The 18,528-nt window shown below is 37.6% G+C and overlaps 1 protein-coding gene across 2 annotated transcripts in view; it reads right to left on the reverse strand.

The window, feature by feature from the left end:
* Positions 1–530: 530 nt before the first annotated feature.
* The window catches only part of LOC126461372 (cystathionine beta-synthase), a 169,843-nt gene continuing 151,845 nt past the window's right edge, over positions 531–18,528 (reverse strand). For both annotated transcript variants that reach the window (XM_050095991.1, XM_050095992.1), the window contains exon 11: positions 531–1,509. In XM_050095991.1, the coding sequence (XP_049951948.1) occupies positions 1,361–1,509 (149 nt within the window). In that variant the 3' untranslated portion in view covers positions 531–1,360. The remainder of the gene's footprint in view (positions 1,510–18,528) is intronic.

Below are 18,528 nucleotides of genomic sequence, written 5' to 3' on the forward strand. Positions count from 1 at the left end.
TACACATCTCCGCAGCCATTTTCCATCCCTGTCATCTATGGTCTGTGGTGCAACAGTTGTCTCTGGTTTTGGATAGCACCATTCTGCCATGTTTGGTATACTTCAATCACAGCAGCATGCAATCAGTTCACAAACTTAGCCATTTCATTAATGCTTTCACAGTTGGTCCAAAAGCTAATGATCACGCCCTTTTGAACATTAGATACATAGCCCTGTTTCTGCATTATATGATTGCCCTTTTTTCTGTGTCCCTCCAACACCTTTCATATACCCTTCACTGCTAGACCTTCTGTCTGTGGGTTGTTACTGCACATTGTCATCAAACATAAATTGCGGTCACATTAATTTGACTGGACTGTGTACATTGTTAATGTACATTGCAACTGATGACTGCTTTCCTTTTAAAATTGGATTTACATACATACAAGAACACATGGGCCAATACATTGTTCCATAACAGACACTATAACAATATTATTTAACTTTAGTTCAGCATGTTGTTTATTACAAGTCAATTTATTAGACAGATATTTTCTAAAAAAGTATTTATTGATCATCAAAACAGTGAAAAAATATAACTCATATGAAGGTGCATGTTAACATCAGTACTGAGTCACTTCATTAGACAACACATGCCACAATGCATTTCTTAAATTGTATTTTATGATGCCTATCAATGGAACAATACACTTAACCATGAATAAGCACCACTATAAATGCTATGCAACAGAATACATGCCACAAAATCAAACTCCAACTTCACAGACATTTGCATTTGTACTTTGCAGTTTCTGCTTTGACCTTGGCATCAACATAAATTATAATTTAATTCCCTTATACTCTTCAGATTCCCTTTATTTTGTATCAAAAAGGGTAACTGTAAGTCTGAGAATACATATATTATCAGCCACTGGAGGAACTACACTTTTTTTAACCATTTTAATGATATACTCCTCTCTCTTCTCATAGATTAATTTTAAAAAATTACTAGCCATCAGTCCCTCCTTGAACTATGTTCTAGCTTCTGTTTTCTTTGCTCAGTCATTTATGATGAATTCTGTTGCATTTGACATTGACCTAACACATGAAACAAAATTAATTTTTCTAATGCAAACAATTTTTCAATTTTTACTAGCCAATGATCATCTACATAAAAAGTTTGTTAATTGTTTCTTTGGTGGTGCCTCTCCATTTGGTGCATACAATGGGCATTTTAATCATTTCCTTTGTCTCTGAATTTATGGATGAAATAAAAACTATCTGTATTGTTCAGTACAGTTTTTCATTCTTGGACACATTTTTTCACTCTTAAACATCCAATTTATGTGTAATAGAATGCTGAAAATCACAGTCCACATGTTTATTCTGATTCAGATGTCTTTATACTTCCATTAAGGGTGTCACTGCCATTTGTTACACCACCCTTGTTTGTTATATAGTTCAGAAGATCTATCGGTGTAACAATTCCAATAATTACTTCCCTTGTCTCAACCACATTGCTATTTGTGTCTGAAAGAGAAACAAAAATTAGAAAAATTAACACAGTAGTATCATGCACTTATACAGAAATACTGAGAAATATTTTAGAGAAGCTACTTGTTGTAGGCCTATATACCACTTCTTGTCCTATGCTATAGAGCTCTAGCAATTTGTCATTCTGACTGCACATTGTTTTACTAGTGAAAATGAGTAACAAATTTATAGTACATGTAACATAATATAATCACAGTCAATGATCAGTTCGACATCTTGACTGTATACATGAATGAGCATTTGAGAAACGGGGCTGTGACCTTGAAATTAAATGCAGGAAAATGAAACATAAGTAAATAAAATTTTAAAGTAAAGCATAGCAATAGAACTTCTGTTCTCAAAACAAATACCTTCTCCAACAGAAATTTGTGTTCAACACAGCCGGAGGATTTTCACAAGTTCCAGCAGATACTTACTGCAAACTATTAATATGGTATGGAAAATTCTTGGTGGAATATAAATAATTTATGAGTGCTCTTTATATTATTTCTGACAAACTATAGTTATGAAGGATATCTATGGTATTGTCCACAAATGTAAAGACAACTTGTTCAACTGATACATTGATTAAAAGACAAAGTGCCTTTTATTTATAATAAGAAATTGGTCAAAATGTTTCCAATCTTGGTTACCAACAGTTTTCAAATAGTTTGGAAAATACAGCTCATAGTGAGACCATTCTACAGTTGTTTACATTGCTAGCATCCCCTTTTTATGAAGTGGTTCTATGATGCGAATTTCATCCTTCCTGGGAATATTCCCTGGTACATTACCATATTATGGAAGGCACAACTCTACATCATTTACTAGTTGAGGTTTTCAGTAGCACATCACATATGTATAGAGTACTTCTGAAAAGTGTTTATTCTTTGATGAAGCAATGGTCTTCCTCAGTTCACCATGACTACAAGAGATTGGTAATTTGATCAAAAGTAATGAAAACTTCATTTTTGAGGATATCTACTGCCTCACACACAGCTGACTTGTCGGCTCTGTTACACTAAAAAAATGTTCAGTGAATATCTTGGCAATAATTTGCTTATTACAAATTTCAGAACAACAGCTGAAGCCCTGCTGAAAGTCTCTCCTGGCTCATTTTTACATTTTTATTTTTCCCTCACTTTATTCAGATCACTAAGAGAGATGAAAAGGTAACTGGGATGTGGTTTGGAATTTGATAGTCTGAAAAAGGAAGGAAAGGAAAACTGGTGGGACAAATTAGACTATGGTAAAGAAAAGAAAGGGGAAGCTGACTCGTATAATTCTTCACAGAGTACAATTTGGTCTTTGTTAACACAGTTTAAGAATCATGAAAGAGGGTTGTATATATGAAAGTGGAAGAGATCTGTACACACCATAAGGCTTCAGATAGATTACATAACGATAAGATTTTAAACTGCAAAACATTTTCAGTGCCAAATATGAACTGCAGATTAAAACTGAAGAAAATGCAGAAAGGTAGGGGATTCATCCTATTTATGACCTTTTGGTTCCCTTATGCCCAACAGGAAAAAGGAAATGTGTGACCAGAAATATTGCAAGAAGGATCTCACAAATCACTGAAAGCCCTAAGTCAAAACAAGACCCATGAGAGTAGACAATTACTTAGAACTTTGAGAGAACATACCATAATAAAACTATTCCGCCAGGTGTGCAAGATATATGAAACAAGTGAAATACATGTAGTCTTATAGAAGAAAGCAATAATTTCAATTCAAAAGAAGGTAGGTGGTGACTGGAGTGCATATTACTGAATTATCAGTCACATTAGTCATGACTGCAAAATATTGACACAATGTACTTAGAGAACAATCAAAATATTGGTAGAAGCTAACATAGGGTAGATCAGTTTGGGATCCAAAATGTAGGAACATGCAAGGCAATACTGATCCTGCATCTTAACGTACAAGATAGGTTGAAGAACGGAAAACCTATATTCATAGTATTTGTAAAAGTACAGAAAGCTTTTGAGAATGTTGAATAATGGAAAGCCCAGGATGGAATAACAACAATATGGAAAAGATAGATTGCTATTCACCACAGAGTAGGCATTGAGGTACGCGCGCGCGCGCGCGCACGCGCACGCACACACACACACACACACACACACACACACACACACACACACACACACACACAAGCACATCTCACATAGACATGGCCACTGTCTCTGGACTCATCCCCAGCCCCAGCACCTGAAGACAGTGGCCACGTATTGTTTCAGCTGTATTTGTGTGTGTGTTTTCTACTCTGGGACAAGGACTGTCCAAAAAGCTCACATATTTCACAATGGAAAATCTGGGATGGTATGTAACAGTTTTATGAAAAGGAAAGTTGCTACTCACCATATAGCTGAGATACTGAGTTGAAGATAGTTACAACAAAAACACACACACACACACACACACACACACACACACACACACACACACACACTCACTCACGCAAACGCAACTCACACACACACGTCTGCAGTCTCAGGCTACTGAAACCATACAAATATTTCACTAGGATATTTCATTGTGCCTGTCTGTGACTCAATTCCTCCTCTGTGTAGCAAGTAACAATCTATCCTTTCTATTTTGACAAAGTTGACTGAACTACATTTTTTGTAATTCTTAAGATATCATGGGTAAAATACAAGGAGTGAAAGGTTATTTACAACTTGGACTGAAAGAGGACCATACTTATAAGAGTCAAAGAATACGAAAAGCAAGCAGTAGTTGGGTAAGGAGTGAGACAGGGTTGTAGCCTATCCACAGTGTTATTCAATCAGTACACTGTGCAAGTGTAAAGGAAATCACCACCACCACCACGAACAACAACATCAATTTGTGAATAATATTTCAATACTTTTCAAGGAAGATGAGTTTTTAATAGCTGTTTCATGTCCTAGATTCATTATACAGGCTTGCTTTCTTTTAAGACATATCTTGGTGCTGGTATTTATCCATGGCTTCTTAACACGTTCTTAGAGGTGCATCTTGCTATTTATGCCATATATTAATGACCTGGTAAGCAATATTAGTAGCAACCTCAGACGTTTTTGCGTGTGATTTAGCTATCTATAGTAAAGTACTGTTTGAAAGAAATTCCACAAATATTCCATCAGATTGCAGTATGGTTCAAAGTGGTGCTAAGACTGATAACTCAGAAATGCAAAACTATGCACTTCAAAAAATGTAGAAATGTAGTATTTTATGACTACAACATCAACAAGTCACTACTGTAACCAGTCATTATACAATTAACTGGATTTAACAATTCATAAGAGTATGAAACGGAATTATTATGTAGGCATAATTGTAGGTAAAGCAGGTATCAGACTTCAGTACATTAGTAAGGTACTAGGAAAAGACAGTCAGTCTACAAAGAAGACTGTTTATAAAACACTCATGGGAGCCGTAGTAAAATATTGCTCAAGTGTGCATTGATGATGGGCTGTGAGTGCTAGACCAGTCACCTCAGTTTTATTGTACCAGGGTATGCACTCATTCAATGAAGTGTATGTCTACCATGTTGCATCATACCCCACTCACATCATACCCACAACTGTACCCAACTTCCACACTGATGACCCTAAGATTCGCAATGACTGTGTACAATCTAATTTTTGCATGAATATGGTTGCTACACTAGGACAATGCAACCTCTGTTAACTGATGGGTGCTGAAACTGGCATGTTGTGCCAACAGCTTCTGTTCTGGTCAGTGCAGTGCTTCTCAACTGATTTGTCCACCATCTATAGACATCAGTTATTCAACTGAAGTGCTCAACTACTCTGGTTCAACTTACAATGCCAGTCCTGAACAACTAAATACAACAAACAATCTGCTGTGGGACCTCATCGCCTTAACCTACTTGCAGAAATACTATGCAAAGACTGGACTGCAACATTCTCACTGGATAGATTCAGCACAGACAGCACATCTTCTGCACCACATGAAAATCTGTTCACTTTGCCTTTGTTGACGCCAGTTGCCCGGCTTTCATATGTGACCATGGAACATACCCAGTTTTGTTCAGACCAACCTCAAACCTGGCATACAAATGTGGACAACTTATTTCTAACTAGTGGTGTTGCAAATGAACAATCACATCAAGAATGTTCTGTGGATCACCGCTATGGTATTCACATTGTTGATGACAGTGTTGGCTGTCTTGAACCACAGCAACAGCCTTGGCACGCTTCCCTCCTCATAGGACCCGAGCCAAATCGATTTAACAAAATCGCTTCAGACTCTGGCATCACCACACCTGTCTGGATTGACAGCCTTTGCGCATCAACAAACCCCCACATCCCCGAGACCCGTACCACGCCTGCACAGCACATTCCCATCAGCACCGCACCTGTGCAGAACACTACCAAGCACGCTGCATTCTCACCTACACGAAACATCATCAATACGCAATGCCCGCACAACAGCTTCACACGACAAGTTGAGCCACACCCAGGCAGAACTGCTTTGTCCAGCAGCTTGCATCCCTGCCACAGTTCGACATACAACTGTCGACTAACTTGTGACAAGTCGACAGTGTCTGCAACAGGTTCACCTACCAAGAAGACCATACTAGTCATCTCCATGCTCTGCACAACAACGAATCTTTTCTCACACCACTGACAATGACTGCTACTGGACTTCAAATCTCCGATTGCACACATGAATGTCATCTTCTCATCAACCCAGTTTCTATGAGTATTTCGTGCAGCTTCCACCTCCATTTGTCCTACTTCTGGCAAGCCACTTTTTGGTAGACATCAGCTCTGACATCAAACTGCAACTACTCAATCTTTCATCATCAATGGACAAACCTATGGCATTGCAACCGCACGAAGTTGCCAGTTCGTCAATCGTAGCGCACAGACCCATGACCAAGATCCCATTACAATCACTATCCGACCACCTTATATGGACTTCTCTTTTAAGGAAATCATAAAACCAGACCTAGTGATGGAGCTCTTTATGCCAATTCCACCTCTCCTCAGTCATACAACACAACAACACACCACACTCTTTTACTTCAACAGGGCCCTGCATCCCAGGACCTTTCACCCTGGCGCCTCCAACTCTACCTGGTACATCGACCATTAAAGACAAACAACAGGAAGACAATTGTACATCCATCAACACAGTCAAGTAGTGTGCCCCCTCAGCTGAAGAGTTCTCGGTGATTCACCTACACTATGCTGACTGTTATTCATCATCAGATGCTCTCCATATGGAGAACACATTGGTCCTACAATATAAAGATGACACATCTGCTGCCCTTACCATGGCGGGCAAGCAGCTCATTGCTTTGACACACAACCATCATGATGATGCATGTGTGACCCTGGTCCTGCCAACTGGTCATGCCTACCTGACATCTGAAGTGCTGTCTCCCCACTTCAGGCAACATGTGTGTCAACACCAAACCCAGACATACAACAAAACACACACAATGGAACACTGTGCTTCTCCCTGCCAGCTGGCTACTCCACCACTGGCACCTTCAGGCACACCCTTCCAGCTGTACTACACACTTCCATCACGCCTCTTCCACATGACTCACCGAAATGCACCTCGATCACCATCGCTGCTGATCTTCACATGAAGACACCGACTCCATCGACTGTATTCTTCTGGTTCCACCATTAGATTACCACACACCTATTACAGGTCAACGATGCTCTGCATGCCACATTCAGGACACATCAGAGGAACTGAACACAACACAATGCCATTCTGACCACAGTCAGTTGCACTAATCACTTCGGCACATTTTCCCAACACGAGTTCACACAATAGTGCTGGACTCTACGACTGCATCTCCATCTACACAGACTTCAGCCATGACTCAAAACACATCAGCACTCAGTGTTTTTAACCCCTCTCAGCCTCCAGTCCATCATGGACAGTCACAACACAGGCCATATTCATTGAAGGTCACACCAGCTCAAGTCAATCATACCATTCTCTCAACGTACACCGTCCCTCTGGTACCCACAGCCTCCACATGCCAACATCTTCACCTTGACCACTGACACCCCACCTGGTATCAGCACCTGATGCTTCCCCCATCAGCTATACCGCATGTTAAGTGCTCATGCCATACTGTGAGTGCTATATCTGTGGCTTGACCAGAGACTTAAGTTCAGTATTAGCGTCCATGTTGTACAGTTGTGTGTCTTATGTGTGTATGCATTCATTCGATAAGGTGTATGTCTAGCATAATGTTTCATACCTCATTTATATCATACGTGCACCATATGCGACTTACACCAACCCATACCAGATAGGTCTACTAAGGAATACTGAACATATACTATGACGGGCTGGTAAAATGTTTCTTTGGCCTATGATAAAGCATCACAGAAATACTGAAAAACCTAAAACAACACACATATGATCACAATACACCAATATTGTTAATTTTCACTTGTTGACTATCTAACTGCAATTGAGTGAAACACAGCTTTCATGCCATATGCATTTTGCCTTACTCTCTGTAAGGCATCTTCAGTGGCAGGTTCTATGCACTTGTGATTTGTCTGGATGCTAGCAATGTGTCATCATAATGTGACTCACAGAATATTATGTATTATGTGCATCACCTTTTAGGATTTTACAAACAACCACTAGTTGACAATGTTCAGATGTGACATCACTGTTTGAAAATTTGTCATTTGTTATTGCTAAAACAATGGAAACTCAGAAATAGGAAATATAGTTTTTTTTTACATTTAAAGTTTCAAGAAACAGTGTTAAAAACAAATGGAAATACCATGTGAAGGTTCTTGTTGAGCAGGTTCTTATGATTTTTGTAAAGGCCTAATTCAATAACAACATCTCAAATCACTTCATTCAAATGTTAGTAATAAGTCACCTCCAAAAAAGACTATTTACAATTGGCTTGCAGTATTTCTATACAGTTGTGCTTTCTTCAGAAATTACTTAGGTGAAGATGGACCAAAATCAAATGCTGTTCCAAAAAAACACTGACATCGTGTGAAACATGATTGAAGAGAATCAGCATGTGACACCATGAGGCAGATGCATTCTTAATATATATCAAAGACAACAAAATATTTGACTTTTCATAAAAATATATCTTTGAAAAAGATCTGTTCCCAACAGACCCCACACAATTCGACCAAAGCTCAAAACCAGGCTTGGGTCATTTCGTGCACAGAAATATTCAAAAACCTTGATCAAGGAAATGGAAAATTTGTATAAGACATCATAATCAGATATGAAAATTGGCTATATTTATACAAGCACATAACTAAGCAGCAATTAAATGTTTCAGTCTTCCAAGGTGAACTGGAACCAACAAAAGGGCTTCATTTATTAACATTTGCACGTACAGAAAATTTTGCTTTTCTGGTGTTGGAAGGATTGTCCATTGCCCTTTATTGAAACATTTCCCTGGGATGCTGGAATTTGTAAAAGCTTCCAAGAAAATGATTGTTACTGTGACCATTATTGGTTTTGAGGGTCAAAGAATGATGAATGGTATGCAACAATTTGTTCACCACATGCCATCAATGACATCAGGAAAATGTCCACACAATTCTTCACATGATGATTACGACAGTCACACAGCACAATATTTTTGGCAGAGGAAAACCATAAAATCAATGTCTCATTGTCTACATTCACTCAGTTTATTGTCTAAAAACTTCTTTTTTTCCCCTATGTCAAACAAAAAATTGATGGAAGTAATTTTCAGCTCTATAAGAAAGTGTCAAATCCTTCCCAAACCATTTTTTCAAGGTGCCAACATTAGAAAAGTGGTTCCTCACTAAAAGAAATTTGTGTGTTCTAAGGTAGAGCAACACGATGATAACATATGATATAATGGCGCAGGGGAAATAAAGGGGTAGATGCAACGTAATCTGGTAAGGAAAGGAAGTCACAACTTTCTCTCAAGAACTGCCAGCCCAATTCCCCTGTGCTAGAATAATTTAAATTTACATCTACATTCTGCAAGTCACCTTATGGTGTGTGGCAGAGGGTACTTTGTGTCACTACACCACTTTACTGTTCCATTTGCAAATGGTTTGTGGAAAAAATGATTGTTGGTAGGCCTCTGTCTAAGCGTAAATCTAATTTTACCTTCATGGTCTTTTCTTGAGATACATGCAGGAGGAAGGAATATATTGGTTGTCTCTTCTATGAATGTACACTCTTGGAACTTCAATAGTAAACCACCCTGTCACACAGAACACCACTCTTGCAGTGCCTGCAACTGGAGCATGCTGAGAGTCTCCATGACACTTTTGTGTTTACTAATGAATCTGAAATGAAATATGTTGCCCTTCTTTGGACCATCTCTGTTACCTCTATCAATCCTTTCTGGTATGTATCCCAGACTGACAAGCAATATTCGAGTATTGGTCGAACAAATGTTCTGTAAGCTACCTTGTCTGTGGAAGGACTACAATTTGTGACTTCTTCTTATGGGGCAACTGCAACTGTATCAGTCCATTTTGAAAAATGAAGAAATTGCAGGACAGTTGCTTAATCCACAATTTTTATTGTGTGCACACAGCTGGTTTTAGAACAGTTAAAGTACCATCACCTGGTGTAAACTGTAATAATAAAAATGTTGTTATGCATGAATGGGAGGGGATACTCAAATCTGAAGTATGAGAGAAGGAACTATGTGCCCAAATCTTGTAAATTAAAACAAATGAAAAGAGCAGACAGGATGTTACAAATAAAATCACTTAATGAACTGAGGTCATCATCACCCCAATATTGTCATGAAACCAAAGGTTCCATATCACAAGGATAAAAGGGACAAAAATTAAATAATAAGCATTCCCCAAGGCTGTGTTCCCAGGAACACAAGCAGAAAAACACCTAACAGTTTGGTTTCAAGACAACATTTGCGTGATTTGACCTCAGTTTATTAAGTGATTTTATTTGTGAGTAACATCCTGTTTTCTCTTTTAATTTGTTTTAATTTATAAATTTCTGCCACATAGTTCCTTATCTGGTATTTCAGATTTGAGGATCCTATGCTATATGTATGTTACAGAACATTTTTACTATTACAGACTACATCATATGACAGAACTTTAACAGTTCTGAAACCAATTGTGTGAACAAAATAAAAAACTGTGGATTAAGAAACTGTTCTGCAGTTTCTTTATTTTTCAAAACACAATTCCTGAGCATTCTTCCAATGAATCTCAGGCTGGCATCTTCCTTACCTGTGGTCAGATTAGATTAGATTTACTTTCATTCCAATTGATCCCCTAGTGAGGAGGTCCTCCAGGATGTAGAACATGTCAGAAAAACAATAATACATGACAAATATTTACAACTAAAACAAATAATCATAATGTACCTTCCACAGGTCCCAAGTGGAATGATCATCACCCCCACCCCAAAGTAAACTGCTCCATGTTCATACTACTATATACTTCATGTATATAATTCAGCAACTGTTCTTCAATTGTATAATCATACAATAGAGGGTCTTGCTGCCTGTTTATTCACCTGAGTTTCTCTCAGCATGTACAGTGTTCAAATAATTAACAGGAATGCAGATGGATGACATTGTCGACAACAACCAATATTTGCCTTGAAAATGACAGATTGGTCACCTGTCAAAATGTTGTTGTTGTTGTCTATAATGTCACCTGCCTGCATTCCCATAAGTTATTAATACATTATATTTGTTTATGCTCAGGGTGGACTGCCAATCCCTGCACCAAGTGTCAATGCTCTGCTGGTCCTCCTGCATTTTGGTATAGTTTTCTATCATTGCAGCTTCTCTCTATATAACAATATTATCCACAAAAAGTAATACGGAACTTCTGACATTACCCACTAGATCATTTATATATGGCATAATCCGTGTCACTTCAGGCAGGGGGGTTACCTTCATAGTCTCAGATATTATTGAATTTAGCATATGTTAAAATTCAGTAGTAAGTAAGAAACACATTTTTTTCTCTCCAAAAAAATTCCTGTTCTGTGATACAGGCCACCAAAGATGACAATGCAAACACCATTTTGAAGATGCGAATTTCAGAAAAATTTCTTAAATGTAATCCCTGTAACAGTTCTATATAATACATTGGTAGAGTTTTTTTCATTTGAAAGATAGTTGCATTATGATTGTAATGGTATCCTCCACTTGGACATATCTGTCGAAGTTGGTTGGTAGCCCTGCACAAGGCCGCATGTAAGGAGACAGAGCTCTCGTGAAAGATAAGTAATTTAGCTTGTAATTAATTGTAGTTGAACACTTTTGACTAATTAGATACATTCTTTAGTGTACTCTTCAAGCCCACCATTAAAAGTTTTTCTCTTACTTGTGTAGTGTTCTAGTAATCGCGAAAAGTTCGTTTGTTTACTTATTGCTGCTTAGGCCTAATTTTTCGAGTGTGCATATTTAGCGTTATACCGCAATTGGAAGTGCATTTTCTGTAGTTTAACTGATTAAATACATTCATTAGGGTGCTTTTCATGCTCACCAGTAAAGGTTTTTATTTTATTTGTGTATTGTTCCAGTAATCACGAAAGTTCGTTTTGTTTATATTTCGTGGCTTTGCCTTACTTTCCGAGTGTGCATATTTAGCGTTTTACCACAATCTTAAGTGCATTTGATATAGATTAACTAATTAAATACATTCATTAGTGTGCTCTTCAAGCTTTCCATTAAAGGTTTTTCTTTTATTTACGTATTCTTCCACTTATCGCAAAAAGTTCGTTACATTCGGTTGTTTAGGCCTAATTTTTGATTCTGCATATTTAGCATTATACCACAAATTTAAGTACATTTGGTAATAGTTTACTCACATATTAGTTTCCAAAACATATTTATTGTTCTTTTGCATCTGCATTTAATACATTATCATTATCACTTAGTAAATCTCTTAACTAATTTCCAAACTACCATGGATACTAAGTGTGTGAGCTGAAGTAGGAAAGTTAGTTCAGGAGTTTTGTGCAGCTGTTGTGACAGGTGATTTCAGTGGCGAAATTTTAGCAGTGTGGGAATTGGGGAAGCAAACAAGACTCTTCCATTTGCAGGGTTTGCTCAAGAGATAGGATTATAGCTGAACAGGAGGAGAAAATTAGAGCCCTTCAGGCTGATTTGGACAGAGCGAGGGAGGAACTGAAGAGGTTAAGGGGGGAGGAGGGCAAACAGCAGTGAGAAGTGGCAGCTGGGAACAGGGGCCACAGAAAGAGGACAGTGTCTGACAGTTTCCAAATTGGCACAACCAATAGATTTGCCTTGCTACCACAGTTAAGTAAGGAAGAGGCTCCAGTAGAAGTAGAAGCAGTTAAGATGCAACAGAATCTCACTAGGAAACCAACTGTTTCAAAAAAAGTAGAAAGCAATAGGAAAGTTCTGTTGCTAGGTAGCAGCCATGGAAGAGATGTGGGCCAGATTTTGCAGGAAAAATTAGGTGACAGGTACCAGGTTACAAACTTTTTCAAGCCAAGTGCAAGTCTTAGCCAGGTGGTAGAGGATATAGGTTCCTTGTGCAAGGGATTCACAAAGCAGGATCATGTGATGATAGTGGGTGGAGTGGGAAACAGTATTGATAGGGATCAGGGCTACATTCCTGAGTGTGACCTGGTGAAAATAGCCTTGGCAACGACCCATACCAGTGTTGGGCTGGTGCCTGCTTTCATGCAGCATGATCAGCCCCAGTTGAACCGCTCTGTCAGGAGGGTAAATATGGAGTTGGATCAGATGCGTAGGGTGGCCACTCTGTCAGACATTGGATTCGTTCCTGTCGAGGCTATTGATAGGTGGTATTTCACAAGGCATGGCCTACATCTCAATAGGAAAGGGAAGGGTAAACTGGCAGGGTTGTTAGCGAAATCCATAAGGGGGAACACTAGCACTCATGGGTGTACCTCTTTTTTTAGACTAATTTCAGTGTCCAATGAGAAGTTCAGGCAGGCAATTGCTAAAGAGGTCCAAAACTCACAAAATTCTCACAACAGGGAAGTAAATAATAATGTTACCATATTTAACCAAAATATTGGTGGATTAAAGAAAAAAGTTGATTCTCACAAAAGTAAAGTAAAAAATAATGTTACCATTTTTCACCAAAATATTCCGGGATTGAAGAATAAAGTGAGCTCCTGGTTTGTTTAGATGACATTGAATCTGATAATGTAATAGATATACTATGCCTGTCTGAGCATCACATTGTGTCTGATATGGAAAAGGTAGATATCAGTGGTTATAAACTAGGTAGTTATAAACTAGCTGCACATATGAGTAGAGAGAATAAGGTGGGAGGAGGAGTTGCCATATATGTCAAAAGTTATCACTGTGTAGAAAGCTTAGATACAAAAAAGTTTTGTCTAGAGCAACATATAGAAGCATGTGCCTGTCAACTTAAACTGAAGGAGGGCTCTTTTATAATTGTAACAGTATATAGGTCCCCTTCAGGAAACTTTCATTTATTCCTGGTAAACTTGGATGCCTTGTTGTGCTATCTGTCAGATAGGGGAAAGCAAATTATTATTTGTGGGGACTTCAATGTTGATTCACTGAAAGAGTGTAATAGGAAGAATGACCTGGAAGTCTTGCTCGGTTCTTTCAATTTGACATCTGTCATTAATTTTCCTAGTCGGGTAGTAAAGGACAGCAGCAAATTGATAGATAACACTTTTATAGACCAAGATAGGTTTAAAAACATAAATTCTTGTCCTGTTGAGAATGGCCTTTCTGACCATGATGCTCAGCTAGTTACAGTATATGACATAGCTCCATTCAGTAATTCAAAACTACCCTCCAAAGTTGTGCGTTCAATTAATGACTCAACAATTAGAAATTTCAGAGAAAATCTTCAGCAGTTAGACTGGGATGAGGTGTACAAGGAACCCAATGCTAATTTAAAATATAACTTATTTCATGATACACTTGTAAGAGAATTTGAAAACTGTTTCCCCAAGAAAGTAGTTAAATCTAATTATAAGAAACCATGCAAAAAACCTTGGCTTACTAAAGGAATAAAAATATCTTGTAACCACAAAAGGGAACTGTATCTAACAACAAGAAAGAGTAATGACCCAGAAACAGCCAAATATTATAAAAACTACTGTGCTACATTAAGAAAGGTTATTAAAAAGTCCAGAAGCATGGCATCATGTCTGAGATTAATACCTCTGATAACAAAATCAAAACAATTTGGAATATTATTATAAGGGAGACAGGGCAACCAACAGTACAGGATGACGGCATCACCATCAAAGAAAATGGAAACTTGATAAACAACAAGCCGGAAGTCGAAAATATTTTGAATAATCATTTTTGAAATGTTGTAGACAAAATAGGATCTAAATGTTCATTAGAAGAAGCAAGGCAGTTAATGGAAGAGGTCTTACCCACACCATTTGATACAATTGAAATTCCACCCATCTCTCCTTCTGAAATTAGGAAGATAATAAACTCTCTCAAAAATAAAAGCTCACATGGAATTGATGGCATTTCCAGCAGAATAATAAAAGCTTGTTCCCAAGAAATAAGTGGGATTCTTAGCCACATATGTAATAGCTCTCTGAAGCAGGGTATTTTCCCAGATAGACTAAAGTATGCCATTGTTAAACAACTGCATAAAAAAGGGGATACGTCTGATGTCAACAACTCCCGCCCAATTTCTCTTCTGACTGCCTTATCCAAAATTCTTGAAAAAGTAATGTATTGTAGAGTAGCTTCACACCTTTGTAAACATAAAGTTTTAACAAAATGTCAGTTTGGTTTCCAGAAGGGTTTTTCAATGGAAAATGCTATATATACTTTCACTAATGAAATATTAAATGCTCTGAGAAACCGGAAGTCACCCGTTGGGATTTTTTGTGATCTATCAAAGGCGTTTGATTGTGTAAATCATGGAATACTTCTAGATAAGCTCAAGTACTGTGGTATGAATGGAACAGTGCTCAAATGGTTTAAATCACACCTAACTGGAAGAGTGCAGAAAGCTGAAATAAACAGTTCACATAATATGCAAAAAACTGGTGATTTCTCAAACTGGGGAACAATCAAGAATGGGGTGCCGCAAGGTTCGGTCTTGGGTCCTCTGCTGTTGTTAATATATATTAATGACTTGCCAATCTATATTCACGAAGATGCAAAGCTGGTACTTTTTGCCGATGATATCACACCCAACAGTCAAGAATTAACTGGTGAAATTGTAAATGATGTTTTTTCAGAAAATCATTAAGTGGTTCTCTGCAAATGGGCTCTCATTAAACTTTGACAAAACACAGTATATACAGTTCCACACAGTAAATTGAATGACACTATTAATAAATATAGACTTGAATCAGAAAGCGGTAGCTAAGGTAGAATATTCAAAATTTCTAGGTGTATGCATTGATAAGGGGTTGAACTGGAAAAAACACATTGAGGATCTCCTGAAACGTTTGAGATCAGCTACTTATGCTATTAGGGTCATTGCAAATTTTGGCGATATACATCTGAGTAAATTAGCTTACCACGCCTATTTTCATTCTCTGCTTTCATATGGCATCATATTCTGGGATAACTCATCACTGAGTAAAAGAGTGTTCATTGCACAAAAGCGTTTAATCAGAATAATTGCTGGAGCTCATCCAAGATCATCCTGCAGACACTTATTTAAAGAGCTAGAAATCTTCACTATACCCTCACAATATATATATTAACTTATGAAATTTGTTGTTAACAATCCGAACGAATTCAAAAGTAATAGCAGTGTACATGGCAACAACACTACGAGAAAGGATGATCTTCACTACTCAAGGTTAAATCTAACTTTATCTCAGAAGGGGGTAAATTATGCTGCCACAAAAGCCTTTGGTCACTTACCTAATAGCATCAAAAGTCTGACACATAGCCATATAGCATTTAAAAGGAAATTAAAAGAATTTCTTAATGGCAACTCCTTCTACTCACTAGATGAATTTTTGGATATAGTAAGTGGGTAATTTCCCTACCCCCACAAAAAAAGAAAAAAAAATTGAGTGTCGTGTAATATTTTGTGTAATGTAATATCTTGTATAGACACCTTTTATTAACCTGACACATTCCACATCATCACGAAGTGTTGTATTCATGATCTATGGATCAAGTACTAATCTAATCTAATTTAGTTCTTTTACTGTTGCATTTTGATTTTTTTTTTTTTTTATAATTTACATAAAATTTTTTTTTTCAAAAATGCCGATCCCGAAAAGTTAGATTTTTTTCTGTTCATTAGTACCATGCAGTACTACATTCTCTATAAATGATAGCTTCCACTTTTCAGTTGGAAGGTTTTATTTCAAAAAAATCATTTTTTTTAACTTTCAAGGGCAATATATGTCTTTTGTTTCTTACTAATTTCTTTGTTAAAATGTTTATTTCTATTGTCTTTGTTGCAGTTACTTCTAATCACTCTCTTTGTTGCAGTTACTTCTTATCACTTTTTTTGTTGCAGTTAGTTCTTTTCACTTTCACTGTTGCAGATATTTCTTACACTCTGTTGTAGTTTCTTGTCAGTTTCTTTGTCATAGTTGTTTTTGCATATTTCTGTATTGTACTTGTTCAGTGGTAATTTGTTTACTGAAGAGGCTTCTAAGAATCTGAGACCATCCAGTGAGTTCTGCATTTTCATGAGGAATTTTCCAGGTGACACAGCTGCGGTGTGTTTTGTGAAATGGACTGTTTTGAAACATCTTCTGACTGGGGCCACAGGAGAGCGAAGTGTGCTGACTATTTGCATATCCATAAAAGGGTTATATAACACACAAAAAAAGACTTTGTTCAGGTCGGGAATAAGTGTTCTCATTTGAAGAGTTTGTTTCAAAGTGAAGATGTTTACAGTGATGACTTTTTGTGTTCTAAATGTTTTGACAGAATAACAACAATGATAGTAAATGAACAAGGTGAAGCCTCCCATGGTGCAGATGATGCAGATTTTGCATCACTAGAGGAAGAATTAAATAGCTTGAATCAGTCAACTACAGAGCTAAGTGTTAATCCTCTTAGGAAACTGTGGTCAGTGAAGTCGAGTCATAAGCTCTATGCATCAGGAAAACACAGAGAAATTACTGAAGCTGTGGATGAACACACTACAGCAAAACTGACCACACTCTTCAAAGTAGAAATTCCATATTCAGAAGAAAATGAACCAAAGCACTCTTGCACCCCTTGCCAGGAATGTTTCACAAATATCAATTCAGCTGTTGAAAATTGTGCATCCTAAAGTGAAAAGTTGCAAGTTTTAACTATTATTCCAGAGACATTTTCAAAGAAAACGACTTTGAACCACATTCCATCAGTCTCAAAGTACATGGCAGACAAATCAAGAAATGTGAGGTCTGTAAAAGGAGTCTTTCGAAGATCGGAGCCCTATTATGGTCAGCCTGTAGAAGTAGCTCAACTTCAGACAGTGCAATCATTCTATCTGGAAGATAAGTGGGACTGTTCTCGCCGGAGTGCAAAAAAAAAAAGGACACTATAACTGTCACAGTAGGTCAAAAAGTTGTGAAAGTGAACAGGTACATGACTTGCAGTTTCAAAGGAACTTTTGCAATTTATAAGACCAACTACACAACTACACATTTTGGAAGATCAAAATTTTATGCACAATGAACTGAGTGGGTAGTTCCGCATCCACCTAGAGATGTCTGTTTATGTGTGTAATGCTTGAATTTTGAACTTTGTGTGGTAGCTTTGAAGAACTTACTGGAGCGTGTGACATATGACACCTTGGTTGGGTGCGTGAAATCATTAGTAGTCTGTGATGTAAAGCAAGAGACTTGTTTGTTTCAAGAATGTGATGACTGGAAAGGAAGGACTGTCTTTACAGGCACTTGGCCTGGAAGATGTAACAGGTAACTCTGCAGAAATTACATATGCGACATGGGAGGAAAATAAAATAATTAATAAATCTGTTGCCTTTGACAGTTTCATTGATGAACTTGTTAAGTGGTCAGTGAAAGCAGTAACACACCAGTACCTGAAGAAACTGCAACAACAACACATTGCAAAAGTGAAAGGGTG

This window comes from Schistocerca serialis, chromosome 1 (genome assembly GCF_023864345.2).
Source record: "Schistocerca serialis cubense isolate TAMUIC-IGC-003099 chromosome 1, iqSchSeri2.2, whole genome shotgun sequence".
NCBI classification, from domain to species: Eukaryota; Metazoa; Arthropoda; class Insecta; order Orthoptera; family Acrididae; genus Schistocerca; species Schistocerca serialis.